Below are 22,963 nucleotides of genomic sequence, written 5' to 3'. Positions count from 1 at the left end.
GGCGGGCGCCCATTCCTCTGCGGCTCTTCTTCCCTCACTTGTTCAACGCGTCCCGTGGTTTAAAAGAAAAGAAAAGAAAAAAAGAGGAGTGTCTGGAGCATGACATATCCCCGAAAACGTCTCGGTTACTTACGTAACCTCGGTTCCTTAAGCACGGAACAAGATATAATAAACGGGACTTGACCTAGTGTCATGGACTTGTTCGAAGAACTTATTCATTCACGCCGCTAGGCAGGGAGAAGTGCGCCGGGCTCTGGCCCCGCCCCCACCGGAGCCTATAAAACCCAAGGCGCGTTTCTCCATCTTCCTTGGATCAAAATCTGAGCGTCGAAACACCCACCCAAAAGAAGAAAAAACACTGTATCACGCAACTATTATTATATCTTGTTCCGTGCTTAAGGAACCGAGGTTACGTAAGTAACCGAGACGTTCCTTATCGCAGAAACTGCGATATAATAAACGGGACAGTTTCCATTAGCGCGTGTAAATACAGTGATTGCCATATCACCCCAACTTTATTATGCTTTGCCCTCACGGAGGTTCATACAGCAGCTGGTGGTGAACGTTCATAGGGCCTTACCCCTGCTTGTGAACGCTAGGTTCTCAATGTGCACATATGCCAAGGGGATCACCGATCTCCCTGATCATAGGATTACCCATTAATTAGTTCATTGCGTTAGCCAAGCCAAGGCTGATGAACACATATATTACTAAACCTTCTCACGTTTAGTATCTTGTTCATGGCACTCCTTCAATAGGGCCGATGAACACAAAACACTCTCCTCAGGTTCTGGAGATTCGGAGATCGTCAGCCTCCAGAGTTATTTTTAATAGCCTACACCACTAAACTGTCAACGTTTAGGGCTTTGTTCACTGCATTCTACCACGTAGAAGCTGACAAACACATAAAACTCGTAACTCTCCGCAGGCTCTGGAGATACGGAGATCGTCAGCCTCCAGAGTTATTTTTAATAGCCTACACCACTATACTGTCAACGTTTAGGGCTTTGTTCACTGTATTCTACCTCGTAGAATCTGGCAAACACATACAACTCGTAACTCTCTTCAGGCTCTGGAGATTCGGAGATCGTAAGCCTAGAGTTATTTTTAATACACCACTAAACGCTCACCGCTTAGGTCTTTGTTCACTGCATTCTACCACGTAGAAGCTGACGAACACATAAAACTCGTAACTCTCCTCCGGGTCTGGGGATTCGGAGATCGCCATCCTGTAGAGCACTTTCTAACATCAACTAAACTGTCAATGTTTAGGGCTCTGTTCACTGCCTTTTACAACGTAAGAGCTGATGAACACCTGTACTATTTAGTTATTCCTAGGCTCTGGCGATTCGGAGATCGCTTGGCTGCAGAACGCATTGTAACAAAAAAATTGGTCTCAGCCACATCTAACATATAGAATCTAATGAAAGTGTGGCGAGAACTCCAGCTTGCTGCCTCATATATCTCTTCCACTGAGACGCCTTTTAATAAGGCTCAGGAAGAAGACAACCCGACGCGTCGAGTGTGCACGAAGTGCGCACGCCGCCTTGCCGGGGGTCCAGAGACAAACCTTTATAAGACTTGTATACTATCCAACGATAGAGGCTCGGTTTAGACAGAGGTCTGCCTTTTTCCCGTGCCCCGAAGCACAAAAACAGCTGATCTGATCGTCGGAACGTCTTGGTGCGCTCCAACAACGGAGAGCGCGCACCGGACACAGCGTATTCAAACGCTCCTCCTCTGCCGAAGCAAACGGAGGAGGCGAGAACACTGCCAACTCAATCACCTGATTACGAAACGGTGCTGCTACCACCTTAGGTGTGTATGCAGCATTAGGTAGGCTATCATCCCTGTCTTGTCCCCAGCGATCGAGAACTGAAGGCACGATGGACTGACGGACAGGGCGTGCCTGTCACCAACGCGCTTTGCTGACACAAGTGCTAGCAACAGCGCCATATTCAACAAAACACATTTTATGTCCGCTGTCTATAGGGGCACAATGGAGGCCCTGTCAGAGCACGTAACACCATCAGTAAATCCCATGACGGTGCTGCTACCACCTTAGGTGTGTATGCAGCATTAGGTAGGCTATCATCCCTGTCTTGTCCCCAGCGATCGAGAACTGAAGGCACGATGGACTGACGGACAGGGCGTGCATGTCACCAACGCGCTTTGCTGACACAAGTGCCAGCAACAGCGCCGTATTCAACGAAACACATTTTATGTCCGCTGTCTATAGGGGCACAATGGAGGCCCTGTCAGAGCACGTAACACCGTCAGTAAATCCCATGGCGGCACCGGGTGCCTGCCCGGCACTCTGATACGTCTCACACCAGCCGCGCTGCCCATGACTCTCCCCAGAGTCTGAGAGTTGCAGCGCGTGAGACGCAGTGAGAGATCCGTTCGGGACGGATCTCCTGACTGCTACCCAGCGATGCTGCCAGCTCTGTCAGGAGCTTCGCCTGCTAGCGCTGTAGCAGCGCAGCCGTGCTCGTAGAACACGTTGCCTGCCCAGCCGCTAATAGGCTATCTCCACCAGAGCCAGCCTATGCCTGACCACCCGCGTGGCCGGGCGAGGGAGACCGAGGTATGCCTAGTGGATGTAACCGGGGAAGCCCGCGGCACTAGTCCAGCTCCATACTCGCCTCCTCTCCTGAGGCATGTTCGTCGGAGTAGTCGAGCAGACTTTCCGACTTAGTGGTTTATGTGCTCCGGAGAGATCGGGAAAACCGGAGGGTAGCGCCACTATCTCAGGGTCTTGGGCGACCAAGAGGGCAGTCGCGACCGGCTGTCACCCCAGGGTGGCTACCGGACGCTGAACTGCCTGGGGCCGGAGGGACGCCCAGCCCTACCGGGGAACGCTCCCCGGTCGGCGCTAGACTCGCCCCCTCCTACGTCGGTGCGTTCTCATAACGCGAGACGCCTCTGGGCCCTGGCTATAGACATAGCCACACAAATGTCACACCGGGGCGTCACCGCTCAAGCTGCCTCCAGCAGCGGTCGCCCTTCTCCCAAGCATGACCACCGTCAGGGTATGCTTGGCGCGACATATCTGAAACACAAGAAAGATTAAAAGAGCACACTATCACCGTAAACCAGAGGTTAGCAACCCAAGCTAGCAGGCTAGCCCCATGCTAGTAGGCTAGCCAACCAAGCTAGTAGGCTAGCCAACCAAGCTAGTAGGCTAGCAAACCAAGCTAGTAGGCTATCAAACCACGCTAGCAGGCTGGTCAGAGAACGGCCAGCCTTACAAGTTAGACAGTGAAACTCGACTTTCTGTATGACGAATCGAACTTGTAGCACTCTTGAGGTAGTGAAGGTTAGAGAACCTTTAACTCACCAGCTCATATCGAGTTAAGTTTAAAATAGAAACAAGTAATACGACCATCTGGAATGGAGCGTCGAATAGTCCTTGGAACGTCCTAATCTTACGCGAAGATTTTGAAAAAGGAAGATGGAGAAGCGCGCCTTGGGTTTTATAGGCTCCGGTGGGGGCGGGGCCAGAGCCCGGCGCACTTCTCCCTGCCTAGCGGCGTGAATGAATAAGTTCTTCGAACAAGTCCATGACACTAGGTCAAGTCCCGTTTATTATATCGCAGTTTCTGCGATAAGGAACGAGCCCATCCATGGCTGAGAGTAGCCAGCTGCCCCAGCGGGAGGGCCACAGCCCTGTGACGACTACAGCTCTGTCACCCGTTCCTGCGCTTTTTCTTCCTTGATGATGTTTACATTTCACTACCTTCACTACCTGTACATTAAAAGCATTTATAATATGGCAACAACAGTAAGAGCGTTCTGATTGGCTAATGGGTAGTCATGCCAGCTGCGTATTGACCTCCTTGCCGGTATGATACGGATCCGTATTGCCCTTTGACGTTATCTTCAAAATGAGCAATATTGAAAGACATCAGCAGCCATGAAGAAATTCAGCGCAAATGTGTTATTGAAAGTGATGATGATGACTAGAAACTATAGTTTAAATCACTTGTGTTGTTACTTTACTGTAAATTAAAGCCATTTTAGCTGAGCCATGAAGTTAGCAAGTAATTGGTTGCTACGCAACACCTGAAACACATTGTGTTGTGAAAAGACTTGAGAGCTGAACAAAACGACATGTTTTCTATTTACAATTATCATTTATTTTCATTAACGAAATGAAAGGAGCGAAAAATGCCATATAATAAACAACTTACTAACCTTGACCTCTCGCATAGTAAAAGACATTCCAATAGCCCATGGGCCCACTGTCATAATCACAGTCGAATAAAGCTGCTGTTAGTGTAGCTGCTTCATCCTATGGAATGTGTTTTTTTAAAGGGATGTGTACTCTTTGAACCTCGACTTTTCCCTAATGGCCTCCAACATATTTCCACTGCCTGAAACCTTATAGAGAACTGATAACTGAAACTGAAAGCAGATCTCCAGCGAGTTAGTCACCATGAAACAGGGAGTCAACTATGTACAGATGATTGCATAATCTTTGTTTTTGCACTGGTGGCTCTGAAAAAAGTGAATATTTGTCAAGATGCCATTTGCAAACTTAACAGCGTTCTGCCCGGTCCACTTTGCTCTGCCAGCCAAACCACCGGCACATTGCTTCATTAACTATTGTTAATGCGGTTGGTTATAAATATCTGACATTTCGCTGGGGCACTGCACGGCTTTTCCGGTGATGCCTCTGCACCCTGTGCGCATGGCATCTAGTGAAATATGTTGCCCCTATCTGGGGAAACACGCCTGCGTGATTCTCCCCTTTCCTAATCCGTGTTTTTGGCAGCCTGATTTGGCTCCAAATAAAGACAGCGGCCAAATGGTGACTTTCCGAGCACATGAGTAATTTTAATTAATGAGCCTACATCCGCACCAGGACTCGTTTGGTGGCATGACAGAAAAGGCAGCATAGTGGTGCACTTGTTACCACCAGCCAGCGACAAGGGGCCTGAAGCATCTGCACAATTCACTGCTAGATCATAGCTTTGAAGCTCTCAGTCTCTCTTCATGAGAGCACGTTGTGTGCACCTTGACAGGAAAACAAGGCATGCCTGAATGGTGACAGCACTTGTTGAGGGGAGCAGACCGTCTCCAGAAAATGTCCTGATACATGCATTATATGGATGCCTCTGGTCATTTAACCCTTGTGTTGTGTTCTGGTCAAGAATGACCATTTTGAAGCTCCAGTCTTAAATAACAATGTTTTAAGTAAGATTCATGAAGTTAGAGTTTTAAGAGTTTCAGTCAGTTGGGTGTTTATAAAACACTAGTCATTTTTGACCAAAGAAACAACAAGTGTTATTATGTTGTAAAATTACAGATTTCATTACGTATGTATATTTCATTTATATTTGAAATATATTGTATTCATTGTTAAATGAATTGCTAAATGAACGAAATACCAATAATCATGAAATTTAGATTTGCACAATGTGTATGTATGTCATTTTGGTGGTCCAACATCATCAAAAAGAGCCTTAAAAACCTATCAATTATGTATGTCTTTAAACCAACATAAAAATCAGATGTTCAAAAAGAGCAATTCTGACCGGAACCATGACAAGTGCAATGTTGCAAATAGAACTTGTATGTACAAAAGTTGGATAAGTATGGATGAAACTGGCCCACCACCAGAACCACCCCGATCACTGCAGGTTGATATCATTAGCTCACTGGCGTGTGTGTGTGTGTGTTTCAGGGTGAGGCGCTGGTGTCAGTGACTAATTAAAGCAGATGAGCACTGTGAAAATGAATGATCGGTGAAGAAGCGTCCCCACAGTCGTCCACATGGTTGGGGCTCTGCTGCTAACTGAGACAAACAGCTACAGTGTTTGCAGAGCTGTGGATCTAGAAGCCCTCTGCCAAGTGGAGAGAGAGAAAGAGATAGAGAGAGAGAAAGAGAGAGAGAAACGTGCCCATGGGCAATTTGATTTTCAGAACACGAGAGAGAGAGATAGAGAGAGAGGGAGAAAAAGAGAGTGTGTGAGTGAGTGTGTGTGTGTGTTAGACAGCTTATCTTTCTTCTTGAACTACACTTCAGTATAGAACATTATATATGCCAAACAATCTGCAGTATGCAGAAACAAATTTCTGCCATAAACAAATGACAGATTGTTGGGAGACACATGCAGGCACACTTGGTTGTAAAATAATACATTAAGGTGCGTCTCTGAATCATACATACATTTTTAAAATGTCACAGAATTAATAATAGTGGGAAGAGCTGTCCAGGCCGTCTGATCAGGGAAACAATTTAATTTTGTCTCTCTTGAAATGAAAAAGTGGAAAAGAATTGCAATTTGTTTCCTATTTCCTCTGTCTTCATACCACTCACAAATAAGGTCCAATATAGTGTACCTCACAGTGATAACTAATGGAACATAAGCAATGGGGGTAAAATAAGATTACCAGATATTAAAGAAAAATGAAAACCACTGTGGGGGAGAAATGTATGTACAGTATATTCTGGCGAGACGTGCACTGACTGACAGGAAACCCTGCGGCTCGTTTTAAAGCTGTGCAGAGTCTTCTCATTCAGCTCCTACCACCATCGTCATCATCCATCCTGTGCAATAACCACCTGCCTTCTCCCGATGGAATCAGTCTCTTTTGTACCTGCTATTCACAGGGCGCTGATTCCCTGCTGGCAGCTCCAGACTGTTCTTCGTTCCCGCTCAACATGCCCCCGGCCCCCCCACACCCCCCATTTGACTTATTTTAATTGGCCAGTGTCTTGCTTTGATTGAGCCTGCCAATAAGGAGTTCAAATTGCATTTTTTTTTCTCTTGTTCAAATCTGAAATACCTCCAGCATTACCATAATACAATCTTTTGACGCCATTACCATAATGCAACCTTGACTGAGTCTGTCAAAGGTAATCACCGGGGTGGGGGTGGGATTAGGGGGCGGATAGTGAAATGAGCTGGACGAGATTGGCGGGGGCTTCTGAGAGGGCCAGCTCTCTGAGGGAGACACTAAGGGTCATGGAATGTTCTCCAACTTGTTCTATCAACCTGCCATGTGATTGAAAGGGTTAATGCAGGTCCATTATTCTGTGGTTGATTGGCTGAACTTGGTAAAGGTTCTTCATTTTGCCTGGTCTTAATCTGTTAATTGCATATGTTCTAGGAAGGACATTTGCTTTGCCGGTCACAGGAGAAAAAGAGAGAAGACTGGATGGCTATCCCTGTCTTGCTATCAAATGTGCTCTCTGCTCACCAGTTATTTTACGTTATTCCCTTGACAGCGTTATTCCCTTTTCAGGATTATTCCCGAAATCAGACACATGGCAGTGAGACTGCCCCAAAAGAACTGCTAGTGAATATGCTATTTCATTTAAATCACCTCAGTAATGACTCCCGCCATTTTCTGACAGAAGAATAAATACAGCATAAGGTCAGGGTGCTTGTCACTGTTTAGCAAAATGAAAGTCCACCTAAAGACACAAACAAAGAGCACTCACTCCAATAAACATGATCTCACATGCATGACCCATCCAATCAAGCATTACTCGCAGACTCTGACACATGGCCTATCAATATACAGTCACTTATTAATCTCATGGTCATTGCCATGATGTTGATTTCACTTAAAGTTTATTATTAACCCTTTCTGTCTGTGTCTGAATCCATCTGACAGACATCCCACTGTTTGTTATTCAGGCGATGGGGATCTTATCCTCCGCTATTAATGCTGCCTTAATGGATTTCAGTAGAGTTAAATAATAATGACAACATACTAAATAAAACACATATTCTGCACAAGTTAAGCGTCTGATGGACCAAGTTTATGAAACGTATTACAGTTTAACTCTTGCTCTGAACACAGGCACACCTAGCATTAGACAAGCACAGTCTTCTGCCTTCAAGTGATAACAGATGTCTACCTCTACCCTCCACCGGCTGTTCATTAACTTTCAATGTAGAAAATCCAACTCCACTTAGACTGTTAGCTGTCAGGATTCCTTTAAATTGATTCTGGTCTCCAATTCTCCCTCTTATCTCCAATCTGAGTGTGCAGCAGTCCATGCATACATCGAACAGGCACAAACATAGAAACACTGAGATTATAATAGAATCTCTGCAGCAAGATAACCTATACATAATGTAACAGATGCATACCCAACAGTATTTTATTCCGGATGTATGGTTATGGATGTGTCATGTGAATTCTTCCTCTGTAAGGTCTTCTGTGTTGCTTTCATATGTGGAAGCATTCCTTGAGACATCATCTTCAAGGCATCTACACTGGAGAAGATGCAGACCATGCAATGGCATCAGAGACCGAAAGCACGCAAAGCTGGGCTCCGAGTGCACCCTCAAAAGCCATGGACTCTTAAGCGCATAAACCCATATTTTTGGCTCCAATGGTTGGGGATTTTTTTTGGACACTAGGTTAATCGTGCCGCTGCCACACCACATATGCACTGAATATGGGTCACTGACCTCTACTCCGAGCAAACATAAAACAGCCTGTGTCCAAGCCCTCAAAACCCCTGAATCTTGTGACTAATCCTGCTTCTAACCTCATGAGTAGCTTTTTTCACCTCTATGGCAAATAAAAAGACAAAAAAAAAACAGCAAAAGTGGGTTAGTTCTAATAATATCTCCATGGTGATTTTGTTTACCTCTCTTTTTTTTGGTTGTGCATGCCATGCTGAGATGTACTATGGTAAACATAGCTAAGATACATGAAAGATCTTTATCAATGCGGTGGACATCCCTGATTTGATACATTATTAATGCTTTCTGATTCATATCAGTGGAAAACGTGTGCATGAATATTCAGGGGAGACGCTCCAAGGCGAGGCATGATATAGTAAACATAGCTGCAGATATGGAACCTTGCCTCCATGTGCATCTGTTCCTGTTTGGTTAGTTACTGCTCCAGTGTTGTTTGTGCATCTCAGCACCTTGCTAAATGTCATGTGCCATGGACCATGATGGAAACTAATTCAATAACTATTTCATATGCCAGTGCCTCTGACTGGGGTAGTCTACATGCAAACACAACACGCCTAACAGCTCTCTTAAAACAAGACTAAGAGAAAAATACATGCACCTTATCATCAATATTTTTGTTAAAACAAACATATATGTATAATACAGCTAGATGATAAAATAAATGAAGAATGTCTATCCTTTCATAATAACACTGATAATCACCTAAAGGAACAATTTCAAGGAATGCTCATCTTATTCAGTGGAACTGTTGTTCAAGTCTGGAGCTTGTAAAGATTGCTGTCCTGTTGCTAATGTAGTATGTGAAACTAATGTACCTATCTTCCACCACCCCCTACAATAGGAGGCGGTGAATTGCAGTAGATGTAAAAACAGTCTTTAATTCTATGCATCTGCTATTTTCAACTCTGCCCACATCCGGTTTCTATTCGAATACGAACGCAAAACACTTTAAGCAACACAACAAATACATGCACAGAACCAAATAGCCTCCCTGCGGCATGCTCCAAAACAGAGAGTGCAATGATTCTGCCCCCCTCCGCTTCCACTGGCGCTCCAACCCGAGGTTTGCAGTAGAACCGCTGCTGGTGTCACCTCAGTATCCTCTAATCTTCACCATGGAATTAGGTTTGCATGCAACCTCATCGCAAGCTGCAACACTTAGACATGATGAAGTCAGAGCCAGAAAACAATCTAAGCCTTGGCATGAGACTTGATAATGGGAGTCTCTGGGGTCACATTTCATCTTTTTTCTCTGTTTGGTGCGTTAGTGACTGCGTGCATTTTGCTGTGCGTGCATGTGTATGTGTGTGGGTGATTGTGCATCTGTGTGCTTGCATCCTGATTTGTGGATGTTTATGCATGTGTGTATGTGTGTGTGTGTGTGTGTGTGTGTGTGTGTGTGTGTGTGGTGTGTGTGTCTGTGTGTGTGTGCAAAGGCAGACATGAGAGATGCAAACTCCTCTGCAAACATGCCTCAAGATTCCAGCCCCGTTGGGAAATAAAGCCGCTGCTCATCTCTCCTGGGAAGAAGTTGGTGCGCGTGATGGGAAATAATCTGTTGTCAGAAGATGTGCGGCCCACACAATCCTCTTCCGCCTCCGCGCCGCTCTCGCCCGTCCAACCTGACGTCAGCTCATGGATTAGACTGTTTTACCCCCTATTCCTCCGCCCCTCTCTCTCTCTCTCTCTCTCTTCATCTCTGTATTCCCTCTTAATGTGAAAGCTGCTCCCCTTGCAAAAGCTAACATCCTCTTCAGGGAAAGTGGTGATGGGGAGACTGTACAGTCTGGCCCCCCCTCCTACCCACCCACACCCCTGTCTCCCCAACACCATTAGAGACTCACCAAGGCTGCCTGTGCTTATGAGAGCTAGACGAGGAGCAGCAAGACATCATGCTGAAGTGCAGCGACAGAGAGAGGTGAAATGCACCCCCCACTGAGCACTTTAAATGCTCTCACAGGTCAAACGGCACGGGCGCAGCTCCGGAACAACGTAACTACTAAAACATCTATTTTATTCGACTGTGTGCATCGTTTCTGACGTAGAATGTGACAAGTTATTGTGACACATCTCCTATTGACGTGTAGGAGGACAACACAACACTGGGTCAACAGAGAAAAAAGATGCATGGACAAGCATGGGGGAGTGTATAGATAAAAAAGAGTGGGAGGGGATGAAAAAAACACGAAACAATCAGTCCCATCTGCGTCCAAGCTGAGTGATGGAGATGAACGCCTCCGCTGACAGTGTTAACAAGAGGCGCAGCACACAGATCGAGGGGAATCAATGCAGGAGGGGATTGCAGCTTATGATGGGCTGGCAGCCCGGTTAACTGTCAGTGATTCAAATGGAATTCTTTATTACTCGAGGAAAGGTGTTGTTTGCCACTAGGACAGGCAATCACAGCATCTAGTGCTGTTTCTCTTATGAATATTTTCTGCCGCCTGTGAGCTTGACTTTGTCCGCCTGCATGCAATTCACCTTTGTAGTTTGTTTTCTCTCTCGCTCTCTCTCTTCAGGCAGCAGAGCAGATGCATCTCCAGACATATCATCTAATATTTGACAGACTTTATAAATGGTAATGAAATCTGTGCTGATATTTTATTATGTGCATCTCTAACACAGAAGGAGAAGAACACAGGCCCACTCTGTTCAGATGGAGGTCACGGTGACACTAAAGAAATCCTCCTCAACCCATAACAGCCTTTGCTTGAAGATGCTTTCTTGCAAAGGGAAAGAAAGCTGGGGGCCTGTTAGGACAAGCTATTCCAAAACAATAAGCCTAAGCCTGTGTTCTTGAACCTCAAACATGCAGAGGAGTGTAGCCCAGTGTTATGCACTGGCCTGGCCTGGGATCCTGGGATTTGATAGGCTGCCGGGGCACAGGGCGGAGGCATGGAGAGTGATTGTTATTGCGCAGCATCCATGTTTAAACATGATAAGCAAATCACATAATCCACATTCGGACACAACATGGTAAAAAGTAGTGGATTGCTGGGGGGGTGTACTGGGGGGGGGGTTAGAGTGTGCGTGTGTGTGGGTTGGCGGGGGGCGGGTGGGGTGTTTACGAACCCTGGCGGACTGAGATTGATTGTGACACTCTGTAAGCTCTGGTGTGGTGGCAGAGTGGTCACGGCTCAAAGGCGGCCGCCTCCATGTGACGCCATGGTCAAAACGACACCTAAGGGGACCTGCCACTTGTTCCGAGGCTTTTATTTCTCCTTCTTGCTTCAGCTTGTCACGTGGGCCCGCTTAAAGACATGAAGTGAGGTACACCAGGGGTGAGAAAGGGAGGAATGAGCAACCCTGCTACAAGACCAGACCCTTCTAGTCTACCTAGTCCAGTGGTCAACAGGTGCTCTATACAGCACAGCAGAGAAGGACATCTTTGTCTGCTGGCCTATAGAACATGTTCTAAACATTTTGAGTTCAATTCTAACTTAACAACCGTATTTACAGAGGTGGCTGTTTGAATTGATGCACTGCACACAGCAAAACAACCGGCAAGGGAAATTGCCAGTTCTTTTGAAATCATGTTTTGTATTTAGTTTTCATGCATTATCGAGGACACTTACATGGAGGATATCCAGCTAAAGATGCTGCTGCAATAAAGTTATACATCATCCAGATTTCCACATCCCCAGACTACTGGGTACTCAAAGAATCTACTGTGCTTTAATTGAATATTCATGTTAAAGGTGCAATTTCATAGTGCTATATGTATATTACACTGCTACCACATTGTCCTATTCACTCTGGAGCAGCCAGATGGAACATTGTGGCAATGATGCGAATGTCACATCAGCCTTCAGAAAAAAGATTTGTGGTAAACCAGACAATTGTCCATGATCAGAATACATGTTTGAAAAATGTAAAATGTGAAGAACACTGCCTGCGTCAGCACTTGATTAAAGTGATGGAGCAACATCCAGCAACACCAACATCACACCCACTGTTTTCTCTCGTCTCACCGCCAATTAGGGAACATAAAAGCCACCATGCACACATTCAGATGGCAGCCACAGAAGTTAGAGGCTAAACAGCTCGCTCATCATCCAGCTCTTTGAGCCAGCCTCAATCCGCCTTTTGACCTTGGAGGTGGCAAATGCACAGGCAGAGAGAGAGAGAGAGAAAGAGAGCGAGAGAGACGAGGGACCTGTGTCATTTCTCTGCATTATTTGTGTTGAGGGATCCATTTTCTCCTCCAACCCCCAAAAGGGCCAAGTCAGATAGAGAACGCCTCAACCCCGATATGGATTCATTTCACGGGGCGTCTGTAAATAAAATATGTTAATGGTCCTTCTATCAGGGGCCTAAAAACATTTTAGTTGATCCCAAAATATCAAAAGCATATAGCAGGACCAGCTATATAGCACACAGCTGAGAACAGATGTGACACACGGGGCCTCTGGAGACAACCCAGTCCCTTAAATGCCTCATTTTGTTGACAGGCCCATACTGGCAAGAGTTGGAACTCCAGTTAAGGAAAAATTAAGTAAACGAGTGCATATTAAGGAGACTGTTTGAGTTCACATATAAGTTATTTACATGCAGAGAGTGCCAACGATGTTTACAGCATGTACAATTTTTTTAAATATAAAGAGAGAGAAAAATACAGATGGAGAGAGAGAGAGAGGGGAAGAAAGAGAGCGAGAGAGAATATATATGGAGAATGATAGCTTTAAAACCCGGATTAGAAATCATTTGCATGCATATATTTAGAACATAGGGGATTCATCTGAATTTTTTAAATGGGAGAAATGTAATCATTAACCCTCTGACAACCAAAGGCTTCTCAGTCCAGTCCACGTAACAAGTATGATGCTCAGGCTCTGATAAGCACGCTGTTTATGGCCCGATCTGGGACAGGAACCGTGCAGTGATGATGCAGCTGCCGTAGAAGATAAAACATGAGCCCCGAGGCACCTGGTGCAAACTACTCTCACGTCTCCCTTCTCTGCCCACTCTACTCCTCACACACTAAGCCAGTAGGGTGATACACACGCACAGTTTACTGTATCAGATATCTATCTAGGGGAATACTATACAATAATGATAATCAAAGGCTGACTCATCTAGAAAAGACACATATGCACACTGGCATATATACAACAAATACATCTAACTAGAATAGCAGATTTCTCCTCTAGAGCAACACCTGTATCACAGATCTACTACTAGCTCATATTTCCAGGAGCTAAGATTATTCCAGATGAAAGGATGGACTATCTTCACTGCCACCCTTTGCCTTGGACTTATCTACTGCTACCTTCTGTGTTTAGAGTCTTAAGGACCTTATAATACATACTGATCCTAGTAGGTGTGTGTCTGATCAAAGATGGAAATATGTCAATGAATGGTTTCATCCTTGTCAGCCACAATATCTTGTATTATCAAAAGGGAACAGAAATTATTACGCAGCATCACTGAATATCCTCACCGTTCCCACTGATGACTGCATTCGTAAACAAGTCTTTAACAGTAACTTATCATTATGCAAGAATATGAACAACATTCAAGAGGACTATGAGTATGGAGCAGCTTTTGTTGGTCAATAATGACTACATAATTGCCGGAAGTTTTGAGGGCCAGATTAAAAAAAATAAAAATTCAAGCTAAACCTTGTTGGACAGAATGATTGTCTTTCGGCAGCAATCTGCAGGCTTTAATTTGACATTTCAAACCAACGCATTGGTTTTGTAGGGGGATAAATCTTTTGGTGATATGAAAGTTTAATACATGCTTGTAAAGAACAGATCCCAAGCAGCCTCTTTTTTTTCTTCCCTTTCATTTTGCAACCACTAAACTCTCTTCAGTATTGACTGTCAATAATACTGTGTGACGGCAAAAAATGCTCACGAAAGGTTGATTTCAAATACCCTCTGAACACGCAACTGGGGGGGCAGAAATCTCTTCAAGCCTACATTTCCCATATTTATTTAATCGCTTTATGTAAGTGCTAAGTGTGGCACGGAGCCAGGGGGATTGTGATTGGTGGAAGGCATAGACTGACACCTCCCCCTTTCCTGCCAATATCTATCTCGACTTCCTATGACTCAAGCCCAGCTGTCACAGGCAGACGGGGACAGAACAGGGGCAAGCCTCAGATCATCTCCTGCACACAGTGCTTTAACTCCACTAAATCTGCTGCTATGCTTGGGATCGGCTGCCCCCAGACCAGCTTAAAATTGACTAAAATGAGCCATCAAAACTTCCAATCCATCTTCTCTGATTACAATGCTCAAGAAATGTACGTGTGTTTGTGTGTGTGTGCGTGTTGGGGGGTTTTGAAGACATACAACAGGACAAACAGTCAAGTCCATATCTGTAAGCTCTGCGTGATGGTGAGGTTAATGCTATGAGATGCAATCTGTCTGACATGGTGCTGATGAGGATTAGTAGGATAGAGGACTTGAATTAATAAGAAGTAATACAATGTGCATCCTCAACCGTACATTTTGTTTCAAATTATACTTTGTGCTGTGAGATCCAATGGATGTCAAATAGCATAGTCACAGATAACACTGAAACAAACTTCTTAATTCTCACTAAGCAAAAAGCTTGTGCGTTAAGACATTCATAATTATACAGTTATAACTCATCTGTGTGGCTGCTTCATGGAGCTTCAATGCAGCTTTTGTTTTCCTTTGCCACCTGGGGTATAGGGTAGTCAAGGGTTACCATTGGGCCCCTTATAGAGTAAAGCTCACTCCAGGCACATGCTGTGGTTGGTAAAGTGTACCTTTAATCATGGTACCAAGCACAATACATGGATATGGATGGCATGTACGGGTACTGTGTGAAAGAGTACTGGCACAAACACACACCGTCTTAATGCGAACGCTACACACAGCAGCCACATAGAAAAAGGAGGGAGACAGAGAGAGAAGAAGACAGAGGGAGAGAGATTTCTGATGAGATCCTTGACCCTGTCTCACAGCACAATGGCTGGGATTAGGATTACTCTCACCCTTGACCTGGATGTAATAAACACTCTGGCTGCCCTCACATAGCCTGTACCCTGGCACTGCCATCCCTGCCATCCCTGGTCATTATGGCCTGGCTCTCAGTAAGGACACCTTTGGGTTAGGGCTGCTGTTAATGAATATAGACTAAAGTTATGTCATGGGATCAGCCCGTGGTGTAATATCTGGTAGTAATACTCAGTGGCGCAAAAAGTGGGTATGCGCTGTATGCGGCGCATAGGGGCGTCTCACCATGGGGGCGCCAAAGCGATGTAAAAAAAAAAAAAAAAAAAATCTTTGGGGTATTTTCTATAGCTGCTGTTGTGCGTTTCTAAATCATTTCTGCATTTCCTTTTGGTGGGGGGGGGGGGGGGCACCAAAATTGTTGCTGCATACCCCCCTGACACTGGGCAGTTGCAGGGAGACATTTCTTTTCTCAAATTGCATTCAATGCAAACTTTCTGATAAAGACCCAGTGAATGTTTCCACATCATTTCTGATTAAATGGATCCAGTTGGAGTAACAATTGCGACCTTCTCAAACTGAGCTCCAAGACGCATTTTAGGTTGACGGTAATGAGCATGGCTCTGTGAAGTGGTGGAGTGGCCAAGCTAATCTAAGTGAATCAAGAGAGCTTTGGTCTGTGCACAGTAACACCTGAACAATGTTACATCTGTAAAGATGAAAGAGCTCTCCTCGTTTCTTTACCCACGGTTGTTTTTTGTTTTTCTAACAAACACATGAGGTGTCCCACTTCAAGCAACCAGAAGGCATTGAAGAGCACCAGGTGCTTCCTTATAAGTGATTCCAGGAGCTGGAGTTGAGTTGATTTCCTTACACTCACAAATATTCCATCTGTTGAGCTGACGACTAAAGTGAGGGTTTTCGTTAGATCCTGAAGAAGATTGATTGCACGTATTGGCATGTGTTAGGATATAACAAAGGTTCACATTCCACAACGGGATAAAGGTCAATATCTTGAGCCATGCCTTCAACAAACCATACAATCGTTAACTGCTTAAAACTGAATGTTCACCTTGTACTCTGGGTAAGGGAGATCGAAGAAGACAATAAGGAGAGGATAGGTTTAAGCAGGATTATGAACAGGTCATTACGGCAGAACTCAACTGCACCCTTTGAACTAAGGGATTGACATTGGATGCATGCACGTCAATGCATTGCATAGGTGTCTATAAAACCTAAGACCAATAGGTTATCAGGGAAAGAAAAGACCAAATAGATATTTGTTTACTTCATTAACAACTTATCAAGAGGACAAATAACAGCTTGGTTTATTTTGACAATGCCAGCTGTTGAGGGTAGTACACCTGGATTGCATGGCTAGACTTCAGTATTATTATAAATCTTTAAAGATGTAGGCTTAGTGCATCCGTTTGCTGAAAAGAAAAATCACTCAATTTAAGAGTAGCTCCACACATCCACAAATTGCCACCGCCTGTCCACCTTAACACACACACACACCATAACTAGGTGTTGTAACTTATAGTTCAGTGGACACTGACAACAGGTGGTATATCAAAAGACTATAGATGTCTACCAGCTGACAATGCTAAAATATCAAATGGCTCTGTTTTTATCAGTCACTGTCACAATTCCACAAATAGTAGTAATTGTATGATAACTTGATGGCAAGATGGGAGATATGATAACTTGGGAAACGCGGGAGACTTGACAATGATGTAAAATTGGAAAACTGCTGTCAGATAAATGGGTTCCACATATATTTCTGTCAGGCGCAGCATGTACCAAATGGTCAGATGATTCAGAGGAATATTTATAGCATATTGTTTTGCATCCACTTACTGCCCCCTCCTCCTCCTCCTCCTCTTCCTCCTCCTCTGCGCCCCACTCCCCATACCACTAGAGGCCCCTTCAAAATAATTGAACAAAGGAATCAAAAATCCATGCGAATTACAACCTCTGTAATGATTGTGCTGTTGTGACCAAGTGCTTCAGAGTTTTGGGCAACCGCCACAGCGGTGATTAATTGAAAAGGTTCGGGTGAAAAGGGGCGGACCACTGCCATCAGAGATCTCTCCAAGGGGAGACCGAAAAAACATAAGGACTGACAAAAAAAATATAAAAGATTTCTGATGGATGGGTGCTAGAAAACTGTCAGTAAGAATCCTCAAATGTGTGGGGTCTCTCAGCCCCAGGTTATTGCTTTCTGGCACTTGCCTTTGACATGTTCTGGTTGAAAATCTGAGTGATAGCACACTGTGTATCAGTGCTGGGTAATTTGAGCCAAAATAAACTATACTGTTGGTTGGCAATTTAGAGCTTGGCTGCAGTAAGAGGACAAACAGTGTTTTGGGGACTTGTAAAACTTCTGTGGATGTTCTGCAGAATTCAGAAAATGTTTTAATGTAGCAATCATTATCTTGTCCCTGTTTAATTGGCTTGAACAAATTGTTTGGATTATTCACAAGCGCGATGAGTTTTACACTGATGAATTTGCCTCATACCGAATGGTCCTCCTTTCAGAGAATGATGTCTTATTAGACGAACACAGAGGCCCTTTCAAATGTCAAAGCAGTTTAATCCTTTGACAGGAATTCCTTTTTTTTTGGATATCACCAGCAAACAGTTGTCCTGATGAGTGAGTGTTTGACAGTGACGCGGCAAGCCGTGCATGAGTTGATTGATTTGGTAATCCACAGGAGCATCAAGGCAGTATTGTTGTTACAGGAAGGCACACCTCTATATTGTCTACCTTCAGTGCAATTCTGTCCTTGACCGTGATTTGCCGCGACTTCATTGTCTGAGGCTGTGGTCATGGATAACATACTAATGCAACACTTCCCCTTGAACATCCAGTAGACAAAGTGATTCCACCGGTGTGCACACAGCTCACATAACGATAATGTCTCTGGTGCCTCCCTTCAACACTGCAGCCACAAACACCCACAGCACAGCACAGTCCCCAATGGTAAGGCACTGGTGTAGCAACCATATAGGATTATACATAAAAGCTTTAACAACTAACCAATAACATACTGTATCTTATTGCCTCTTTTATTGTCGTTCAGCAGCCCTCCCACAAGACAGCACTCCCCAACTACTTTTATAAGTTGAACTGTTAGGGTAGTTATGGAGCTTTTACTGTCTACAGAAATTGAAAATGGTTTTTAATGTCATAAACAGGACACCTCCCAGGACTAGCAGAGTAAACTGGTCTGGGTGCTATTCTGTTGTGTAATTATGGTTTGAGAAACAAAGCAAGAGATGCCTGAGCAGTACAATCTTTGCCCACTGTGACCTTCAGAGTAACGCAGAAGACAGTTTGATTAAGGTTCTTGTACTGGTGCCTGAACTCCAAACAAAAACAGTTTAAACAAAAACATTGACCCTTTGGACACGTAACATTTTATAAAAAATAAATACCTCCGTGGACACAACACGTCAGTTAACAACAAAATGTACGCAGTGTGGCAACAAAGAGCAAACACTAGCCTTACACACAGAGTCACATTTGTCATTTGAAGAGAGCCACAATTTCGATGAGGACGAGCCAAAGCTCTGTTCGCCTTCCAATGTCACGTCCCTCAGGTCGAGGCACAGCTGAGGCCTGGAGAGCTGAGGATTTAAAGGCTTTTGAGCTGGAACAGGAGTTAGCTGTGGCAAGGAGACAATTTCTGGGCATCGCCGCAGGGGACGTAGAGAAATGTTATCATTCCTTTAAAACTCCCGCCCCATATGAATGCAGTGCATGGTCCGTTAACCTGTATAATGAAAGCAAAGCAAACAGATGCAGGATGGGAGTGTGACTATATCAATGCCACACAGAAAAGGAAGCAGAACAGTGCTACTTAAAGGCATTTGAATCATATTTCATCCTCTTAATTGAAGATTACCCTCTCAAAATCCAAGCAGCTCTTTTTTGAAATTGAGATTTATTGGAACGTTAGATCCGAAATCACTGGTGTTCCAGCAGTTGGCTTTTAAGATGTAAGCTCAACAAGAGTGATGTCTTGGGAATTGTGTACTTCTCAGTTCTTCAGCCTGTTCCGGTGAAGGAAAAAAAAACTGCATGATCATATGTAACACTAACAGACACAAACCAGGATGTTCTGTGGTTATAGTGGACACATGTCAGTGAAATATGAGCCCAGCCAAAAGAGAACAATTGCTGCATACTGAAAAAGACCTATTCGGTTGCCAAGACTGGAGTCATTTTAGCTTTGGTATAGATACTTTGCCTGATCATGATGGATAAGGAGAAAGAACTCTCCTTGGAGAAGGAAATGGAAGAACCCTCCAGGGCTCCAGCCCCACACTCACTATGGGAGCCAATTTCCGTCTGGATGGACAGGTGTAAGAGGTACAAAAATAAGTGGAAAAGCCTGTCCACTGTCTCTGTATTTCAGGCTGTTACCAATCACACATGGTGGTTCTGAATTAAAACACAATGACAATATAGTTTGCCTTGCAGCCTTAATATAATTAATATAATTGATTCATTCATTCTGCATTCATGCTTGGTGTTGCGATATTTGAGCTGAGTATATGACATGTTTGTAAAAGGTTTATGTGCTTCACCAGAAGATGTTCCACTTACTGCCTCAAAAAGAGCATCAAGACAGACTGTGTATTTCACTGACTTTCACTGTTATCCTTTGGCTTCCATGGTAATTATTTAATCAACATACAAAATGCAAAAGCATAAACTATTTGTCACTCTCAAAAACATATTTGTTTGACATTGTCTATACTTCTGCAACACAGCAGTGTCTTGGACTGTGCAGAATATAGTGTTGCATGAAGCAAGGAACAGGAACAATTTACAAATATATTGGAGTAGTTTAAGGACGTTGACCTGGGTAAAATCAACATGTGCCACATCCACAAGCAGTGTGTGCATTTTTACATGCCCTGTATCTTGTTTCTTTTGAGGGTGCAGTCTACAGAACTCCGTTTAACGAAACCATCAGAAAAGGTAATTTTGAAGTTAGCATATTCCTGCATTTAGCAACGACCTAAATGAGTTGTCAGCAACATCTTGAGAAGTGGATGAAATGTGAGGAGTAAATAGACTGACTTTGAAAGAAATGCTGTAGAAGCAGGCCGGAACATAAGTGAAAAATCAGGCCCAATCATTGCTTTGAGTCCTGCAGCTCTGCGAGAGGGCATGTACAATTGATGGGGAGGAATTGATCTCCAGGTGTTTTCAAATCTTGCAAAAACAAACTGAACCGCATGTTTTGCACAGGTTTTGCGTGGGTTTTAGATAAAAATGCAACTGCTACATCACTTCACAAATACACAGATGACCAGGAGGAGAGAGGTCCAGTAGTCGTGTCCGCTGTATGTGGGCTCCAACATGGTAAGGCCGCTTTCAATTCCATCCCAAAGCCACATACCACGTCTCACTTTGTGAATCGATTCTGCACCACCTCGTCTGTCATTGGGCCAAGAACTTTCTCACTCCACATATGAGGGGAGGAGAAGATCACTTGAGGTAGAATGTAATTTGGCCAGACCTGATTTTTTTACAGGAAGCTGAGTGGATGAAAGCAGCAAGGCTATAACATCTCTTTTCAGCAGATTTACAGAGCAGACTCCCAGATGAGGAAAGAGTTAACACACAGACTGCACTTTTGTCTTGCTTTCTCCCTTAGAAAAAGTTTGACCTACAACAAGTTTTGGCCAGCACGTCACTCTTATGAACACCATAAGAGCTCCTTAAATGAATGTATACAAGATGTAAAGGCAGAGATATGCTAAAAGAAGACCAGAATGAATATGAATTATCACGTTTGCAGTGCACACAATCTTTGTCAAACAGGTATTCACGAAAGGCATCTAAGGAACTCCTCACAGGAAAGGACTCGTCACAGGAAAAGACAATGCATAATTTAAATAAAACATACAGACACTTATTAGGACCCAAAATAAATTCAGCAGCCAAATAGTATGACAGAGTTTTGCTTTATCGTTATTGCTTAAAGGAAAGCGCAAGTGTCTCTTTTGCACCATTTTGTAATTTTCGTCTGTTACCGTAGGAACAGCAGGGGAAGAAAACCACAGGAGTTATCACATCACATCACTGATTCACGCTCGGCTTAAATGCCATCATGAGATTACCGCATGAGGAGATGCGCAGTTTCGACGAAGCAAGCAAGCAGCTGGGCAAGAACAAGCATGAGTAAGCCCAGCGTGCCTGTTGTCACTCCAAATGTTGCTACCTGAGTATGTCAATCATTTTTGGTGTGTGAGAGCTCGCTTCCGTGGTAGAAGCCAATATGCCTGGGCAAAGATGAATCGAGGGTCAGGGGACAGCTATTTCAAGAATGCACTTGCACCATACAGAAAACTTTGCATTAGGCTAAATGCTTATGTCGTTTAAAGCCCGATAATAAACCAAAGTAACATTAGCCTATTGCTTATAATGTGATGTAGGTAAACGGGAGAGCCGGCGCAGATTGGTCTTGTAGCTACTTCACTGTTGCACTGTCAAACCATTTGTCACTTCATGCGAGTTCCGCGAAAACAGCATTTCTAATAGGTTCAGTTCGTGCAGTGTACAGCATCCTGCCAGAGATGGTAGTTTCGACCAGATGAAACACTTGCATGTTGATAGGTTTGAAAACGACAAGGACTGCATCTCAACTCTCTCTTCAGCCTCAGTAACCCAAAAACGTGAATTCCAACACTCTAAACCCCCCCTCCATAATAATAATAATAATAATAACTACAAGAAACGAAGACTATTTTGTCCTCCATATGTCTTATGCTAATAAACGGATTGGAAAAATTGTATTAGTGCAGTCTGCAAAGAATACTACTATGTCCAGCATTTGCCCTTTCATTTCTCCTATCTTACCCAACCATGCCATCCTTGCATCGTGCCGGCACACAGCCTGGGAAGGACAGCCTACAACGGGCTGTGTATTAAGTAAACGACAGAACAAACCAAACCCCGTTTGACACCAAGGCGAAAGTTAGCATCAAACAACCCTCTGAAAATGAGGCTACTTAACGTCAGTTGTTCAAACAAAACCCTCTACTCTTATTGTAGATCGATGCCGACAGCGAGAATACCCGGGAATATCAATTACATGAAACTGCGAAATGATGTCCTTAGGAATGATCAAGTGCATTCTACGTAGGTTGCGGACTGCTAAATATTGTCTGGGGATATTACTAGCGTGTCTAGTGCAATGCAATATTACTCACCAACGGCTAAATCCAGGAGAATCGTGCACAAGAGAAAGCACAAAGACAAGACGGTCATCTTTCCCATATTTGACAATAAATCCCAAACTCCATATGCGTTTACATGTTCTCCGGTTCTTGACTGCGTAATCCACACCATTCCAAAGGTGCCAGCTCGGGTGGTCCCCACAAACTGTTCATGGTGCAGTTCAAGTGTCGCTGAGAAAATAGAAGTTCGAAATTAATGGACTGTACACTTCAACAGGCGCAACAAGGACGAACTGTCAGTCAAGAGAGCGATATTTTAAATAATACCCTGTGAAATAAAATATTTATCTTATCAACAACCGTAGAACCACCGCTTTGCAA

The 22,963-nt window shown here is 44.1% G+C and overlaps 1 protein-coding gene across 1 annotated transcript in view; it reads right to left on the bottom strand.

The window, feature by feature from the left end:
- The window catches only part of igsf21a (immunoglobin superfamily, member 21a), a gene marked incomplete at both ends in the record, with an annotated part of 223,211 nt that extends 200,457 nt beyond the window's left edge, over positions 1–22,754 (bottom strand). Inside the window, one exon of the mRNA XM_080846672.1 lies at positions 22,616–22,754. Coding sequence (XP_080702798.1) covers positions 22,616–22,754 — 139 coding nt within the window. The remainder of the gene's footprint in view (positions 1–22,615) is intronic.
- Between the last annotated feature and the right edge of the window lie 209 nt (positions 22,755–22,963).

Source organism: Sprattus sprattus (assembly GCF_963457725.1).
Source record: "Sprattus sprattus genome assembly, chromosome: 10".
Taxonomy (NCBI): domain Eukaryota; kingdom Metazoa; phylum Chordata; class Actinopteri; order Clupeiformes; family Clupeidae; genus Sprattus; species Sprattus sprattus.
Note: the sequence above shows the minus strand (reverse complement) of the source record. Positions and strands in the feature narration are given on the sequence as shown.